Raw genomic sequence first — 15813 nt, 5'->3', positions numbered from 1 at the left:
CTGCACCTGATGGGCAATGAAACCAGGTCCACTTTTTTGCTTCTTTACTGTGACTCGCTAGATGCTGCTCTCGCCGTGCTGGGGTAAACGCTATGGCCGCCAGATGTGGGTGTGTTTCCAACTTTCCGTCGAGATTCCAAAGCTTCCAAAACCCACGCCGCGTGCGGAGCATGCATCTAGGGCTCGTAGTGTCTAACTCCTCTGTCGGGTACCTCCACGAGCCCTCGGACCCATGTGCTAACTAGGTAAATGTGTGTCCCCGACACCTCGGAAGGCCGCTTTTTAAGATTCTTGCTAAAACTTCTAGTCCAATGAATGGCCATTCCACTGGCGATGCCGTTGCCCTGCAAGCCTCTCAGGGACACAGGCTCAAATGACAAGTCGCACGTCAGTTACTCGGCCCATCTCCACTAGACAGTGGCACATTGCATTCTGGTCAGGCCTTGGTCTTCCGATTCCATCGCCACCTAGTCGAGCTGATCTTCGCTTGGAAACTGTCACAACAAGCAAATACTTTTCTTTTCCTACCACCCCCCTCCTTTTCTGTCATCCCTGTCGCAACGAGCGCTGCCCTTGAGGGAGACCACCGGAGCTACGCTGGGCTTTTACTCCTAAAAGGAGGAAATGCCGTAATATCTCGACTTGCGCCTATTTTCAATAGTCGCCTTCAGGGGAATTGTTGCAAGATGTTTCCGCTGGAGGACCGCAGTCTGACCATCTTCGTTGTGACACTCGTGTTCCTGATAGTCTCGTTCATCGCCGTTGCGTTACGATGTTTCGTCCGGCTGAGGTTGGTAAAGGCATTTGGTTGGGATGATGCCTTGATGGTATTTGCGATGGTATGTGATGCTTCCAGCCGTGGTCACAAGCTGCGCGGGATGGTTGGGCATTGGAGCTGATACAATTCTAGGCATTGAACATCCTATTTGCTCTGTGTGGAATGATAGGTGCCCGCTATGGTTTGGGACGGAAGATGCGAGATTTCGGTACTCCGCCTCATTCCATGATTGAACTCGAGACCGCTCTGTTTGTACGTCCGCCCTCTATCAAATCGAAGCCATATAACCTGGCCAACGTGCGATTTTACTAACATCTTTGACAGTGGTGGTGGCTGGGCCAAACGAGCTATGTGATCACCTGCGTGGTCGCGAAAGTATCCATCGCTTTAGCGCTACTTCGTCTCACGATAACAAGGACACACAGAATCATCCTGTGGAGTGTTATAGCTGTTTCTATCGTTATCGGGCTGGTGTTTTGGTTCATGCTTACGCTGCAGTGCAGCCCCGTGGACCATTTCTGGCACCGGCTCACAATCTCTGGCACCTGTATAAATACGGACTACATCCTCGATATTGCCTATCTATACAGTGTGATAGCGACAATCTGCGATTTCATCCTTGGTCTTCTTCCTATTGCGCTTGTTTGGAAGTTAAACATGAACTCCAAAACTAAGGCTGCGCTTGCTGGGATTTTGAGTATGGGATGCGTGTAAGTCACTGGCGCTCTATAAAAAGTTCGCGTCCAGAACATGGCTAATTCTCCACGTACAGTGCCAGTGCCGCCGTTATAGTCCGCATTCCATACCTTCACCATTATAAGGATGATGAGTTTTTGTGTGAGTTTTCAAATCATTGGTTCCAAATCCTAAATACACATGCTGATACATCTTGAACTCTCAGATGCCACAACACCTATCTCCATTTGGTCGAACGTCGAAGCTGGTCTAGGTATCACCGCCGGCAGCCTCGTCACTCTGCGCCCACTTTTCCGCTGGTTCCGAGGATCTTATTATGAGGGCTCGAAGAGCAGAACATATGGAAGGGCTGGTAGTATGCCTTTATCCAGCATGAACGGGGGCTATAATGCACGGCAAGAGCAGCCAGGAAATAAGTACTGGCGGCCGGATCTTGCGAACCAGTCTAACCATGGCGTTACCACCACTGTTCAGACATCCCGCGGAAGCCAAAATAGCAGCCAGGAGGATCTCAACCCAAAGCAGAGCTCATTCTCTGGAGTTAATGTACAGAAGTCATTCCTTGTGACGACTGATGAGGCTTGATTAAACTTATAGATAGTCAAATATACGTAATATTTATTAGGCAGCGGAAACCTGGTAATCTTGTAACAGACTAAGACATGCAGATCTGACCAAAGTCGATTACCCGTCGAAAGATCTAAGATGATATGGAGAAGCTGGAGAACTGGGCTGGGGCGTACACAACATGGAGGCGGCTAGAAACGCGGAGAATTCGAAATTCCGCCATCGTTGGCGGCACGTGGCGCTGGCCAATCGCCAGCAACAACAGCCCTCCGCCCGGCGGCGAACCCAACCCTGAGCAAAATTATACACAGAGGTGGCTTCTTCGTCAACTTCCCTCTTTTCATGCTGATTGCGGGTTTCTCGGAGGGTTTGGATCTGGATAGCTATAAGCTTGTGTCCTATGAGCTATTGAATCCCGCTTTCTCTCTCGTTTGAAGTTAAACCTCGTCTGGCCCGCCTGGTGGCCAGTCGAATCTCATCATGTTAGTATCATAAGCTATCGTGCCGCGTCGATGTTACTAACAACAATATTCAATCATAGGGCGAGACTCGTGGAAGATCCCCAGATCAAATACGCGTCGCTGCACAACCCTATACCCACCCAGCTGCATACCTATGTCTGGCCGTTCTTGATCATTTGGCCAGCCTTCTTCGCCTTCTACCTCTCCCCCGAGCGCTATGACACGTACATTCAAGGACAAGAATGGACTTTTGTTTGGTCAGGGTCAATCATCACCCTTCAATCGCTTCTCTGGTTGATGACAAAATGGAATATCAACATTCGTACCTTGTTCACGGCAACCAAGGCCAGGTCTCCCGATTCTGCCCAGCTTATCAAGGTGATTCCAGAGGCCAATTCCGGTTCCGCTGAGATCTGTCGCTTGGATCGGGATACACTGGGAGGAGTTACCACCACCTCGTTCTTATTCCAGAAAAGAAGATTCATTTACTACCCCGAGCGTAAAGCCTTCGCCCCCCTATCTTACGTTCTGGACGCGGAGCCCAAGCCTGCCCTCAAGTCGTTCCAGGAGGCTAAGGGTCTCGCCTCCAAGGCTGAGGTTGAACGAGTCCAGCATCATTATGGTGATAATACTTTCGATATCCCTGTGCCCGGCTTTATTGAACTCTGGCAAGAGCATGCGGTAGCACCTTTCTTTGTCTTTCAGATCTTCTGCGTCGGATTGTGGATGTTAGATGAATATTGGTACTACTCCTTGTTCACTCTCTTTATGCTCGTTATGTTCGAGAGCACCGTTGTGTGGCAGCGACAGAGAACCTTGAATGAGTTCCGCGGGATGAACATTAAGCCCTACGACGTTTGGGTCTACCGGGAGAGCAAGTGGCAGGAAATCACTAGTGACAAGCTGCTCCCCGGCGACTTGATGTCAGTGAACCGGACCAAGGAAGACGGTGGTGTTGCGTGCGATATCCTTCTCATTGAGGGTAGCGTTATTGTCAACGAAGCTATGCTTTCTGGAGAAAGTACACCACTCCTTAAGGAGTCTGTTCAGCTTAGACCTGGGAATGATTTGATCGAACCGGATGGCCTGGATAAGAATGCCTTCGTACATGGAGGAACTAAGGTTCTTCAGATTACCCACCCCAACACCACCAATGGCGATGAAGCACAGCAGAAGACGTCCAAGGTCAATGCGCCTCCTGACAATGGAGCTATCGGTGTTGTCGTGAAGACCGGATTCGAGACCAGCCAGGGCAGCCTTGTTCGCACTATGATTTACTCTACGGAACGGGTCTCCGCCAACAACGCGGAAGCCTTGCTTTTCATCCTGTTCCTCCTGATTTTCGCCCTTGCTGCGTCTTGGTATGTCTGGCAGGAGGGCGTTGCCAAGGATCGCAAGAGATCAAAGTTGTTGCTAGACTGTGTTCTTATCGTTACGAGTGTTGTTCCTCCGGAGCTTCCCATGGAGCTCAGTCTTGCCGTCAATACCAGTTTGGCTGCTCTGAGCAAGTTCGCGATTTTCTGCACTGAGCCTTTCCGCATTCCATTCGCTGGACGCGTTGATGTTGCGTGCTTTGACAAGACCGGTACTCTGACCGGCGAGGATCTGGTCGTCGATGGTGTTGCCGGCCTCACTCTTGGACGTGGTGGTGCAAAGGTTGAAAAGGATGGGGCTCATACTGACTTGAGCAAGAGCCACAACATCCCGACCGATACCACCCTTGTTCTTGCCAGCGCTCACGCTTTGGTGAAGTTAGATGAAGGTGATGTTGTCGGTGACCCAATGGAGAAAGCAACTCTTAACTGGCTTGGTTGGACTTTGGGCAAGAATGATGTTCTTACTAGCAAGAGTGGAGCGGCGGGTGGCGCTCCTCGCTCTGCTGAATCGGTTCAGGTCAAGAGGCGCTTCCAGTTCTCGTCTGCTTTGAAGCGACAGAGCACGATCGCGACCGTCATCGCTAACGACCGTAAGACAAACAAGAAGATCAAATCCACTTTCGTTGGCGTGAAAGGTGCCCCAGAGACCATTGGAAACATGCTTGTTGACATGCCGCCAAACTACGAGGAGACCTTCAAGCATTTCACCCGTAATGGTGCTCGTGTTCTTGCTCTTGCCTACAAGTATCTCTCTCCCGAAGCCGAACTCTCACAGGGACGGATCAACAATTATGTCAGGGAGGATATTGAGTCCGATCTGACGTTTGCTGGTTTCCTTGTTTTGCAATGCCCATTGAAGGAAGACGCTATTAAGGCCGTGCGCATGCTCAACGAGAGCAGCCACCGTGTCGTTATGATCACTGGAGATAACCCGCTTACTGCTGTTCATGTTGCACGTCAAGTTGAGATCGTGGACCGCGACGTTTTAATCCTTGATGCTCCCGAACATGACACCTCAGGTACTAGAGTGGTGTGGCGAAGCATTGATGATAAAGTTAACATCGATGTCGACCCTACGAAGCCGTTGGACTCAGAGGTCTTGAAGACGAAGGATATTTGTATCACTGGTTATGCGCTGGCTAAGTTTAAGGATCAAAAAGCTCTTCCTGATCTTCTTCGCCACGCCTGGGTCTATGCTCGCGTATCCCCGAAACAGAAGGAGGATATCCTCCTTGGCCTCAAGGATGCTGGATATACAACTTTGATGTGCGGTGATGGTACCAACGATGTTGGTGCGCTGAAGCAAGCCCATGTCGGCGTTGCGCTTCTGAACGGCTCTCCAGACGACTTGACTAGAATTGCTGAACACTATCGTACCACCAAGATGAAGGAAATATATGAGAAGCAGGTGGGCATGATGCAACGCTTTAACCAGCCTGCACCACCTGTACCTGCGCAGATTGCCCATATCTACCCGCCTGGCCCCGGAAACCCTCACTACCAGAAGGCCGTGGAAAGAGAGGCCGCGAAACGAGGTGCCAGGAATGCGGCAAACCAGCCGGAAGAAATCCCCACCATCACGTCGCCTGGTGCGCAAGCGTTACAGCAGTCTAATATGAGCCCTCAGCAACAACGCCAGCAGCAGGCTTCAGTCGCGGCTGCCGGGTTTGCGGACAAGCTTACTACGTCCATGATGGAACAGGAGCTCGATGACACTGAGCCCCCAACTATCAAGTTAGGAGATGCTTCTGTTGCTGCGCCTTTCACCAGTAAATTGGCCAATGTCGTTGCCATTCTCAATATCCTTCGTCAAGGACGTTGCACTCTCGTCGCGACGATCCAAATGTACAAGATCCTGGCTCTAAACTGTCTGATTAGTGCCTACAGTTTGAGTGTTATCTATCTTGATGGCATCAAGTTCGGTGACGGCCAGGTGACCATTAGCGGTATGCTTATGAGTGTTTGCTTCCTTTCAATTTCTCGTGCCAAGGTAAGATTGCGATCTCCTGCTTATGGATAATTCTAACAAACCCACAGTCTGTCGAAGGCCTGTCTAAGGAACGCCCCCAGCCCAACATCTTCAACATCTACATCATTGGCTCCGTTCTTGGACAATTCGCCATCCATATTGCGACTTTGATTTACCTCTCCAACTATGTATACAGTATTGAGCCGTATGTTCCTTCCCATACTCTATGTTGATTTCCAACCCAACTAACAATCCGCAGGCGAGAATCTGATATCGACCTGGAGGGCGAGTTCGAGCCATCGCTCCTCAACAGCGCCATTTACCTCCTCCAGCTCATCCAGCAGATTTCTACATTTTCCATCAACTACCAGGGCCGTCCGTTCAGAGAGTCTATTCGCGAAAACAGGGCCATGTACTGGGGACTGGTTGCCGCGTCGGGTGTTGCATTCTCGTGCGCAACTGAGTTCGTTCCAGAGTTGAACGAAAAGCTTCGCCTTGTCCCGTTCAGCAACGAGTTCAAGGTCACTTTGACCGTTCTGATGGCACTCGACTACGGTGGTTGTTGGGTAATCGAGAACGTTCTCAAGACGCTCTTCAGTGATTTCCGGCCCAAGGACATTGCTGAACGCCGTCCGGACCAACTCCAGCGGGAAGGTGAGCGCAAGCACAAGGAGGCACTTGAGAAGGCCCCCGCAAATGGACAACCAAGGCCCGCTTAGAATCCCCTTCTTTTTCAAGATTTTCTTTGGAGTAGGGGTAGATCTCATGATAGAAACTTTCAATGTGGGGATCGCACCGACTTTTGAAGAATGTAATCATTATTGTGTATTTCAGATATATACGAATGGTGGAATCAATCCTAATAGACTTGAATTAATTTTTGTTCCGATTGCTATAGTTGCAGGTGTAAGGCTTATTTGTAGCCCTGGCAGCGGGGCGTCGATGGGCTCCAAGAATGATATTCTGCCTCAGGCGCCGAGACGCCAGCCTCCGAAGCTCCGCCCCCTCAATCGCAGATCGCTGTGCTTGCTCTCCCATGCCAACCTGGAGCTGGAGTCCACCTCGGCTTCCTCTCTCACGATACACTTAGGCCCCGGCCTTCCTCTATTTTCTTCGTCTTGACTTGTAGACTACGTCCGTCACAACTCCCACCTTCCGCTTTCCGCGGCCTTCGCTTCCCATGCTCCCATAATCCGAGTTCACCATGTCCCGGAGGACGCTGGGTGGAGGTCGTGTCTTGGGCTCCGCGAACGCTCGAACTCCAGCAGCGACTCTAACGTCTCCCCAACAAAGACCGAGCATTCTATCCCCCTCCGCGAGTACCCTTTCCCTCAATTCTCAGACGTCCGCCTCCCAGGCCTCAACCGAAACTCAAGATCTGACCTCCCGCATCTCACTCGAGAATGGAAGCACGCCCATACCTGCAGCTCCGGCTGCGGCCGGCGCCCAGTTATCCTGCCCGATTTGCAGCGAGGAGATGGTATGTTTGACTGTTCTGCCCCCGTGCTTGTTGTGAGATCGTTGCGAAATGTGGATGAGAACACGTCGCTAACTTTATCTAGGTTACATTGCTACAGTTAAACAGGTATTCAACGCAGCGCCTATCCCGCTGTTACCCCTTGTGCTGCGATTAACACAAATTTGCAGGCACCTTGACGATATCCACCAGAACCTAGAAGACGACCGACAAGATGAAGTTAAGGATTGGTTCAAAACACAAATGGAGAAAGCCAAGCGCTTCCAGCCGCTGGCTGTGCTCAACCAGAAGCTTAAGGGGCTGGATGTATTCGAGTCAAACGAGAACCAGCAAACCTTAACGGGCGCGAGTCGGCCGCCTGGTCCCTCGCAGAACCACCCGCAAACTCTCACACTTGAACAACAACAACCGAGACCACCGCTGGATCCAGAGGATATCATAACAAAGGAGCATTGGCAGCCTCGCGGATTTTATGATTCTTGCCTAGAGCCATCGTGTGGACAACGTCTGAACGCCACCAATGGGAGTGTGAACTGTCGGAAATGCGGGAAGTTATTTTGCGAGGAACATACGATGTATCAAATGAAGCTTTCGAGGTCAGCGCAACATGAACCCATTCGGGGGCTGTGGTATAGGGTTTGCGAAACTTGCTATAAGTCCCGGGAGGGGTATAATGACCATAACGGTATTTATTTATTCTCACTTTGGGTTAGGAAAGCAGATTCTAACATGTGGTAGGCCTGATAAGGGACCGAATGGACGAGTTCAAGGCCGTGAGGAAGCCAAATGTCGACAAATCTCTGCTTGAAGTCTCGCGGCTAGAAAAGCGCTTGACAAGGCTCACTCAACTACTGGCCAGTCTCCCTCCGGAGCAGCTGCAGTCGAACAAACTCTGGCCAATTCCGTTCCAACATGACGAACGGAAGGCTCTCGAACAAACGGTCATTAGCTGGCAGGACGATGCGACGGTTCCAAGATGTCCATTCTGTCAGCAGGATTTCTCAAGCTATACTTTTCGACGGCATCACTGCAGAACTTGCGGGCGAGTTGTTTGTGGTGATGTTTCAACGGGATGCTCTGTTGAAATGCCGCTAAGTGTGACTCCATGTATGTGCTGTAAGCGACCGAGTTTTGTTCTTGGCTAACTGTATTTAGTATCAAAAGCATATGTAGAGAAGTCAGTCAAAGTAGGCTCTGTAAATATTGATGTCAGGCTCTGCAAGGACTGCAAGTCAACGTTATTTGACAAACGTGACTTTGATGCGGACCTTGCGCGGAAGCCTGCAGATGTCAGAGCATATGAGATTCTAAGACAGTTCGAGCGAGGGATTCGACTTCTCATGCCCAAGTTTCAGAATCTCCTCACAGCGTTGCAGTAAGTTCTTGGAATTATGCCTCGCACCATATGGTATTGACTAGTCTTTTTTACAGAAACCCGAGGCGGCCGCCCTCAGCCGCTCAATTAGCGGATGCGGCGAAAGTCCGTAAACGTTTGACGGATTCTTTTACTCAATATGATACAGCCGCTAGGCGCATCCGCGACTTACCAACCGACTCTCCAGCCCAGCAGCGCCTTCAGAGAGCAATTCACCAGCAAGCGAGCAATTTTCTACATCTTCATATGCTCCCTCTGAAGACTTTACCTAAAATCCTAAAGCATGCCACACTAAACGGGAATCAGCCGATTTCTCCCGGAAGCCCCAGTAGTGTATCAACTGAAGGCCATCGGCGACAAAGCTCAGCTCTGGGTTCCATCAGAAATGGAAACGCTGCGGCTAGCATTAGCAATGCCAGCATAACGAGTGAAGCCAGCAGCGCTGTTTCTGCGCTCGAAGCAGAAGAAAAAGCGCTGCGTGAACGACTGATCGTGCTAGAAGAACAGAAGTTCTTCGTTTCCGAAATGATTGCAGATGCGAACCGGCGACGGAAGTTCGACGAGGTCAGCAGTCTTGCCATGAATATTGAGGATCTTACCCGAGAAATAGACCGGGTCAACGGCATGCTCGACGGGTTGGACTTTGAAGGTGCCTATATGGGTACCCAGCAGACATAATACTCAGTATTCCCTGTCACTGTTTTCTCTTTCTTGTTCCCGACATTGCATTGTTGGATTATCTCTCTCTATGGTTTCCTTTGCTATACATATATATTTGGTGCTTGTGGCAGTATGGCATGGCGTTTGGGTTTCTAGCATAGCACTGGGCGTTTTGTGTATAGGCGTCCTTAGGCGCTTCAAGTCGCCCGTCTTCACGGAGTTTTCTTACCATGTTCTATACTAAAAGACAAATTATAATCAGGCTTGTTCTCCATAAATAAGTGGTCTACCGCTAGAGAAGCCAATTCCTAGCCTTTCGCGCTTTGGGGTTAGTAATGCTTGAGCTTCCTCGATAGGCATAGTCCGTGATCAACTTGGAAGGTGGGATGTGACACTTCACATCTGCCAAGTTACCCAACTCCAATTCACGCTCACTCCAACTTCACCTCAACTACTGCGAACTTCCCTTGTCAAAGTTTGCCAAACTCCCAGTCATGAAATCGTGATGGATCAATTTCACTTCTCCAGACCCCTCGGATTTCGCCCAATTCCGGTAGAGATCCCACCAAGGCTCTAAGGGGTTGAGTAAATTCCGCTGTTCAGGACTCCTTTCCATGCATCATTCTTTTCTCTCTCATGTTTGATGTTTCCAATGCCGCCGTTTGGCTGGATTAGAAGAGCGGGATTAATATCCCGCCAGAAACATGCCTACCCCTGAACCATTATCACAGATGCACACATGGCATATAAAGGAGGACAAGTGTAATCCAACTTAACCAAGACTTTGAGTCTGTTTTAGCTCTCTACAGCCTCCTACTATGTCACTGGTGCACTGGGCAGGTGCTGCAGGTCTAGCTGGTTCTACGAGCCACCTGGCATTCTTCATCCGGGGCGAATGGGACGGAGCTAGCTCGACATTAGCAGCCTACTACATGGCAACAGAGGCCCTTGTGCTGGCGATCATCTCCAGACAGTTGGAACTTGGGACATGGACCATACTTTCTCGTTTCTTTGCCTTGAATTTAGGTTATTTCCTCGGACTCTTCAGCAGCATAATTATCTACCGTGCATTCTTCCATCCGCTGCGCAGCTTCCCAGGCCCACCACTAGCGAAGCTGAGCACGTTATGGTCCATTAGGGAGACGGTTCACGACTTCAGATTCCATCTTACGGTTGACGATGCTCATCGGAAATATGGGGATTTTGTGCGCATCCGTAAGCATTCCTTTAACTCTTCTCCACCTCGTGGACGTTATGGAAATCTGGATGACAAGCTAAATTCTATTTAGGCCCTCGTGAGATATCTATCAACAATGTTGATGCTATACGTGACATTCATGGCGCAGGGTCCGTTTGCACTAAGGGCCCTTGGTATGATGGTTCACATCCAGGACAGTCCCTCCATTCAACTCGTAATAAGGTATGGCACGCTCAGCGGAGGAAGGTGTGGGATCGGGGGTTCACCACCACGGGTCCGTATTTACTCTTAAATTTTCTCTCTATCTTCACTAATTCCAGCAGCTCTTGGTCACTACTTCCCCCGAGTCCGTGAGCATTGCTATGACCTTGTTACACAGATGTCTAAGCGAGTCGGAACCCCTGTCAACGTTTCGCTATGGATGACATACTTCGGGTTTGACGTTATTGGTGATCTCACATTTGGAAACCCTTTCAATATGTTGAAAGATGGCACAAGTGCCCCCATCTTGGACCTATATATCAAGTCTTTATCTAGACCTGCCATCAGACGCTGTGTACCCTGGTTATTGGGACTTGTTCCTAGGCCACCTAGGATTGGCAGAGCACGGAATCGAATGGGCTCTTCTGAATGGTTTTCCACCCTCCTCCAGGGTAGGAAAGAAGTACGTCTCAACAAATTCGGTCTCTTCTCAAGCTGCATATTTATTAAATTTAGATGGACCAATCTCGAGTCGACCTTTTTACATACATCTTCAGCGACGGCGGCGAAGGAACGGAAGCCGCTCAGCTCTCGGAAGCCGACTTTCTTCGTGATGCTCAATTGGCTATTATAGCAGGAAGTGACACAACTTCCACCACCCTAGCGGCCGTGCTGTACCTCTTAGCCAAGCACCCAGACCAGCAAAGGCTTCTACAACAAGAACTTGATTCTTTGGCCGAGCAATCTGACGGTGAGGGGCCATCTCATAAGATGCTTTTAGGAGCACATTTCCTGAACAGCTGCATCAATGAGACTCTGCGCCTCTACCCAGTCATTCCAGGTGGGGTACAGCGCGTTACACCTCCAGGTGGGATAAATATCGCGGGCAGATACATACCAGGGGATACGATCGTCTCAACTCCAACGTATTCATTGCACCGGGGTATATATTTTCCTTCATTGATATTCTGAATCTGCTCCCTGTTAATCAGCAACCTATAGACCCTCGCTACTTTGCCAGCCCGTCATCCTTCATACCATCCCGCTGGTCCTCGTCCCCCGAGCTCATAACCTACAAAGGCGCCTTCTACCCGTTCCTAAATGGACCGTATTCCTGTGCTGGGAAGAACCTCGCCTACCTCGAAATACGTATGGTCCTCTACTCTCTACTCTCGAGATTCTCACTTCGGTTTCCAGACGGCACATCCCAAGAGGACATTGCTACATTGTTCGATGCTAACGGTGGGTTTCGGGATTACTTCACAGCCCACGCACCGGACCTCAATCTGGTCTTTGAACCACGGCAATAATAAGTGGGTGGCCCGCCAGACCTCCCCAGGCCCCTACACAGCGGGAAGAAGCCAAAAAGCCCGCACGGTAGATATGAACTAGCCTGGCTAGCTCAATCGGTAGAGCGTGAGACTCTTAATCTCAAGGCTGCGGGTTCGAGCCCCGCGTTGGGCTTTCTTTTTTGCTCTTTTACATTCTGGATAGTCTCCACTGCGCCATTTTGAGGAGAAGCAGAACAGTTGAAGACTTTTTCAAGTGCGCGGGTGCGGTTCATTTGATTGGCTGAGCGGGATTTGGTCACGTGCCTCATCCCGACTACACGCATTTCAGATGGTTGATGAATGGACCTTACCTTGAAATTAGGGCTCGTTGAAATCCAACTTTTTTAGATATAAGATTTGGTAGACTGGTAATCGAAGAACGAAGGTTATATATTTATTTTATCAATGTATACGTATAACACTTCAATTACATTGTACCTGCACATATATATATTATCTACAGAGGGTGTACTTGATTAAGGCTAAATAATCGAGTGTAAATAAATGGTAAATAGAACTATTTTATTAAATAAACAAACGGGATTTGCTTTTTTGTGTCGATTTGTATCTGAATCAAGTCGATGTAATGTACATATATATACCGATACATAGAGAGGGAGATACATATATAAGAGTATAATAGATACACATATACAACGAGATACCAGAGATGGCTGGGGGGTATGAGTATAAATATATCGCCGCAAAGGGCAGCGCAGATGCAACGCAGGTAGAGCAAAAAGCAAACAAGTGAAAACAAGTGAACATAGGTAATAAGAAAAGTACCCAACTCCGGAACTCAAGGGAAAGCCCACGAAGGAGAATTTTTAATTTTAAAGAACGATATCGACGATAGTAAAACGTACTGATCCCGTAAGAACTCCGAGTTATGCGATTGCGAGTGCGTTGTGCGTATTCAGCTGATAAGAAGGGCGAGACCAGACAAGTAAACGACGGCATGGAATCCAAAGCACGCTCGCTAAATGGCATGAGACAGTAAGCGGATCACCTTGTTCGAAATAAGAAATACAAGGGTGAACACAAACGGATTGAGATAAAAAGGAGCAGGAGACGACGCATTACCAGGAGATATTGGAGGTACGTGGTTGACAGTCTAAAAACTGAAGAGACCGCTTCGCTTTTTCCCAAGAGGGTAAACAACCAAGGCAGCAAGGAACAGCCCAACCGTGAACCCGATTGCAACCTGCACCATACCGTACCCGATGTTGAATACGACACCCTGGAATGGGTTGTTACCGCTCGAGGTCATGTTTATGGCGGCATCAACGAAGCTCCGAGTACCGTTGCTGGGAGGAGAGAAGGGGGTTTGGCCCGTGGTCATTTGTCCAGCCGTGGCAATTCCAGAAACTAAAGATCCACTGGCTGCTAGACCGGAAGGCACGAGAACAAAGATGGCAGGTAGCATCGCTGCGGCGGCCAATCCATGGCGAATACGACTGTAGAGATTTGCGAGGACACCAACAACAAAGGCGCCGAGCGCGCTGGAAACTTGTATGCTAGAGGAGAAACGTTTCGTGGCGAAGAAGTTTGTCACGTAGCCGGCGAAGGAGATGATGAGCATCACAGGCATCTGTTTCCATTTTGCCTGATTGACAGCCGCGAGGCAGAAGGTGAAGGCGATGACGGAGGGGAAACGCCGGAGATATGAATTGTGGACCGGCCCTGTGGGACAGACGTACTCGGCAGAGGCATTCGAGTCCAAAAGCCCATAGACAGCGGTACCAATGGTGATCCCAAAGCCGAGGAAGAGAGAGTAAATGATAGCATATACCATACGGACGGAACCGGCCACCATGCTGCGTGACTGGAGCTCCAGGCTGGCGCAGAGTACAAGGTAGCCGGGAAGGATCAGCGCAATAGAAGATTGAGCCAGGGCTGAGAAGCAGAATAGATAGCCATCTTTGTAGGGGATGCTACCAAATGCCCGAGCTAGGAATGATGTCAAGACAGCAGCAGATATCTCAAAGACGTTGGAGTAGAGGTGTGAGCGAGGAGACAAGACAAGCTGTAGAACGCCCAAGAGACACCCAAGAAGAAAAGCAATAGGCATATCAATCGGCCGAGCCCCGAATGCGAACGGTCCAACGGACGCACTGGCTAGGCCGTGGAAAAGAATGAGGAGCCAGATTGGGTACTTGTCGTCCTTTTGCACCAGCTTACCCAGCCGTTGCATAGCCTCCTCAACCCCAATCACGTCATGTATAACTTCTTTGTAGATAGCATGTGCGTCAGATAGTTTCCCTAGGTCAACCCCTTGGTTCACGCGAACAAGCTTGACCTCTGTTGTGTGGGTCGAGACGTCGTCAAAAGAGATGATCATACAGCCTGGTAGGTACAAGAAGTTGGCATTTATCTCCAGTACACGAGCTGTCATTTTCATATATTCCTCCAACCGGTGGGTAGGGGCGCCGAATTTCATCAGGGCTTTGCAAAGGATGATAAGGTATCGTTGGCGTGAGAGTAGCTCGGCAATATGGACGGTAATGCGGATCTCTTCCTCCAGCCCAGGTTTCCCCATCCGTTTAGGCATCCCAGAGATGGCCCCGCTACTACGTGAGCGTTTGAGCATCCCCAACGGCGATCCAATCGAGTTCTTTGCCGTAGAGCCAGACAGGGACGTGTTGGACTGGTTCGGAGACTTTTCATACCACTTCCTGGGCTTCTGGGGGAAACGCCAGGATGGGTCCGGGGAAATGCCGCGGCCGCTCATATCGCCAGAACTACTCTGACGAGAGTGGCCATACCGGCCGCGGGAGGTGTTTGGTATCGGTTGCTCGTAGAGCTTCAGGAGAGAGGAGAGTATCCCCCCACGGTAGTGGGTAGGGCGCTGGACGTAAGTGTCGGGGTCCCGCTCCTCAATAGGAGTGACTTGGCCAGAACGTAGGACGGGGGAATGAGCACGAATACGGTTCAACATGTTAAAGTCTCTGCGAGCCATCTGTTGGACAAGCTGGTGAGCTTCGGAGGAGCGATTTTGTGGTTGTCCATCTACCAAGCCGTAGTGGTCATCGTCTTCGTCGGGGAAGAAGTCGAATTGTTTCTCAGATAGTCGAATCATAGGAATATCATCACGGTCCTCGACGGGCTGTGACGCCTCGGTGGGAGTTGATGCAACAGATGACGGCAGACTTGGCCACGGACTCAGATTGGGGGACTTAGTGGGACGCCCCAAATGAGAGGCCAATTTCTGGGCTCGCTCCTGCGCAGAGAACGCCGAGTGGATAGCTCTGCCCTTCTCATGACTGACTTCATCAGATGCAGCAATTCCAGGGGAGCTATCCCTGGAGTGAGCTGGGCTGCCAGCAGGAAAGCTGGAGCTGATATCCCAAAATGGAAACGAGTGGGGACCGGGTGCTCCTCGCTCAGCAGACGGAATGCCAGCAGCAGGCACAGGTTTCTGCGGCAGAGTCGCGCCCCTTCCATCCACTCGCTGCTGTGGTGTGGGGGATGGGACCGGGCTCAAGCCCATTCCCGCCTCGCTAACTGTGAACTTGACCCGGTTGGCGCTTTTCAGAATGCCTGCATTCCGCTGCTTGCCCTGAGCTTCGCTGGGGTCTTGTACCGACCTTTCCGGTGAGCCCTCATTGGAAGTCTCCAGAGGAGATACGCGCGGCCCAGGAGATCGCCCTTCTCCAGATACATCAGTAAGGCTCGAGCGGCGGGAAGACGAAGATATAGGAAGATCAAAATAACCGCCGGCCAT

The 15813-nt window shown here is 50.3% G+C and overlaps 4 protein-coding genes and 1 non-coding gene across 5 annotated transcripts; 4 read left to right on the top strand and 1 right to left on the bottom strand.

Annotated features, from left to right (window-relative positions):
* Positions 1 to 686: 686 nt before the first annotated feature.
* Positions 687 to 6566, top strand: ASPVEDRAFT_127562 (ion-transporting P-type ATPase SPF1; the record flags this gene model as incomplete). Its single annotated transcript, XM_040806471.1, has 8 exons — positions 687 to 839; positions 911 to 1030; positions 1103 to 1488; positions 1551 to 1615; positions 1680 to 2020; positions 2647 to 5868; positions 5916 to 6052; positions 6107 to 6566. 8 exons carry the CDS (start codon positions 687 to 689, stop codon positions 6564 to 6566), a joined length of 4884 nt encoding a protein of 1627 aa, XP_040665636.1.
* A 253-nt stretch (positions 6567 to 6819) lies between these two features.
* Positions 6820 to 9623, top strand: ASPVEDRAFT_39242 (putative vacuolar segregation protein (Pep7)). Its single transcript, XM_040811879.1, has 6 exons — positions 6820 to 7327; positions 7410 to 7432; positions 7495 to 8009; positions 8063 to 8431; positions 8480 to 8699; positions 8756 to 9623. The coding sequence occupies exons 1-6, from the start codon at positions 7052 to 7054 to the stop codon at positions 9375 to 9377; spliced, it is 2025 nt and encodes a 674-aa protein (XP_040665635.1). The 5' UTR covers positions 6820 to 7051; the 3' UTR covers positions 9378 to 9623.
* A 554-nt stretch (positions 9624 to 10177) lies between these two features.
* Positions 10178 to 12068, top strand: ASPVEDRAFT_51172 (cytochrome P450; the record flags this gene model as incomplete). The annotated part of the gene is made up of 5 exons (XM_040814430.1): positions 10178 to 10574; positions 10649 to 10831; positions 10881 to 11221; positions 11275 to 11701; positions 11761 to 12068. 5 exons carry the CDS (start codon positions 10178 to 10180, stop codon positions 12066 to 12068), a joined length of 1656 nt encoding a protein of 551 aa, XP_040665634.1.
* An 81-nt stretch (positions 12069 to 12149) lies between these two features.
* Positions 12150 to 12222, top strand: ASPVEDRAFT_t61. The gene has a single exon. It is a non-coding gene; the product is annotated as a tRNA-Lys (tRNA).
* A 981-nt stretch (positions 12223 to 13203) lies between these two features.
* Positions 13204 to 15813, bottom strand: ASPVEDRAFT_129064 (uncharacterized protein; the record flags this gene model as incomplete). The annotated part of the gene is made up of 1 exon (XM_040806604.1): positions 13204 to 15813. The coding sequence occupies one exon, from the start codon at positions 15811 to 15813 to the stop codon at positions 13204 to 13206; it is 2610 nt and encodes an 869-aa protein (XP_040665633.1).

This window comes from Aspergillus versicolor (assembly GCF_001890125.1).
Source record: "Aspergillus versicolor CBS 583.65 unplaced genomic scaffold ASPVEscaffold_3, whole genome shotgun sequence".
Classification (NCBI taxonomy): Eukaryota; Fungi; Ascomycota; class Eurotiomycetes; order Eurotiales; family Aspergillaceae; genus Aspergillus; species Aspergillus versicolor.
This window is presented reverse-complemented; position numbering and strand designations above follow the sequence as displayed.

What these genes read in the sequence shown, in the direction of transcription:
- ASPVEDRAFT_39242 (XM_040811879.1), top strand. Translation starts at nt 7,052, where the DNA reads ATGTCCCGGAGGACGCTGGGTGGAGGTCGTGTCTTGGGCTCCGCGAAC. An exon ending in GGGGTATAATGACCATAACG is followed by an intron (nt 8,010 to 8,062) that starts GTATTTATTTAT and finishes AACATGTGGTAG; the next exon opens with GCCTGATAAGGGACCGAATG. An exon ending in AATCTCCTCACAGCGTTGCA is followed by an intron (nt 8,700 to 8,755) that starts GTAAGTTCTTGG and finishes TCTTTTTTACAG; the next exon opens with AAACCCGAGGCGGCCGCCCT.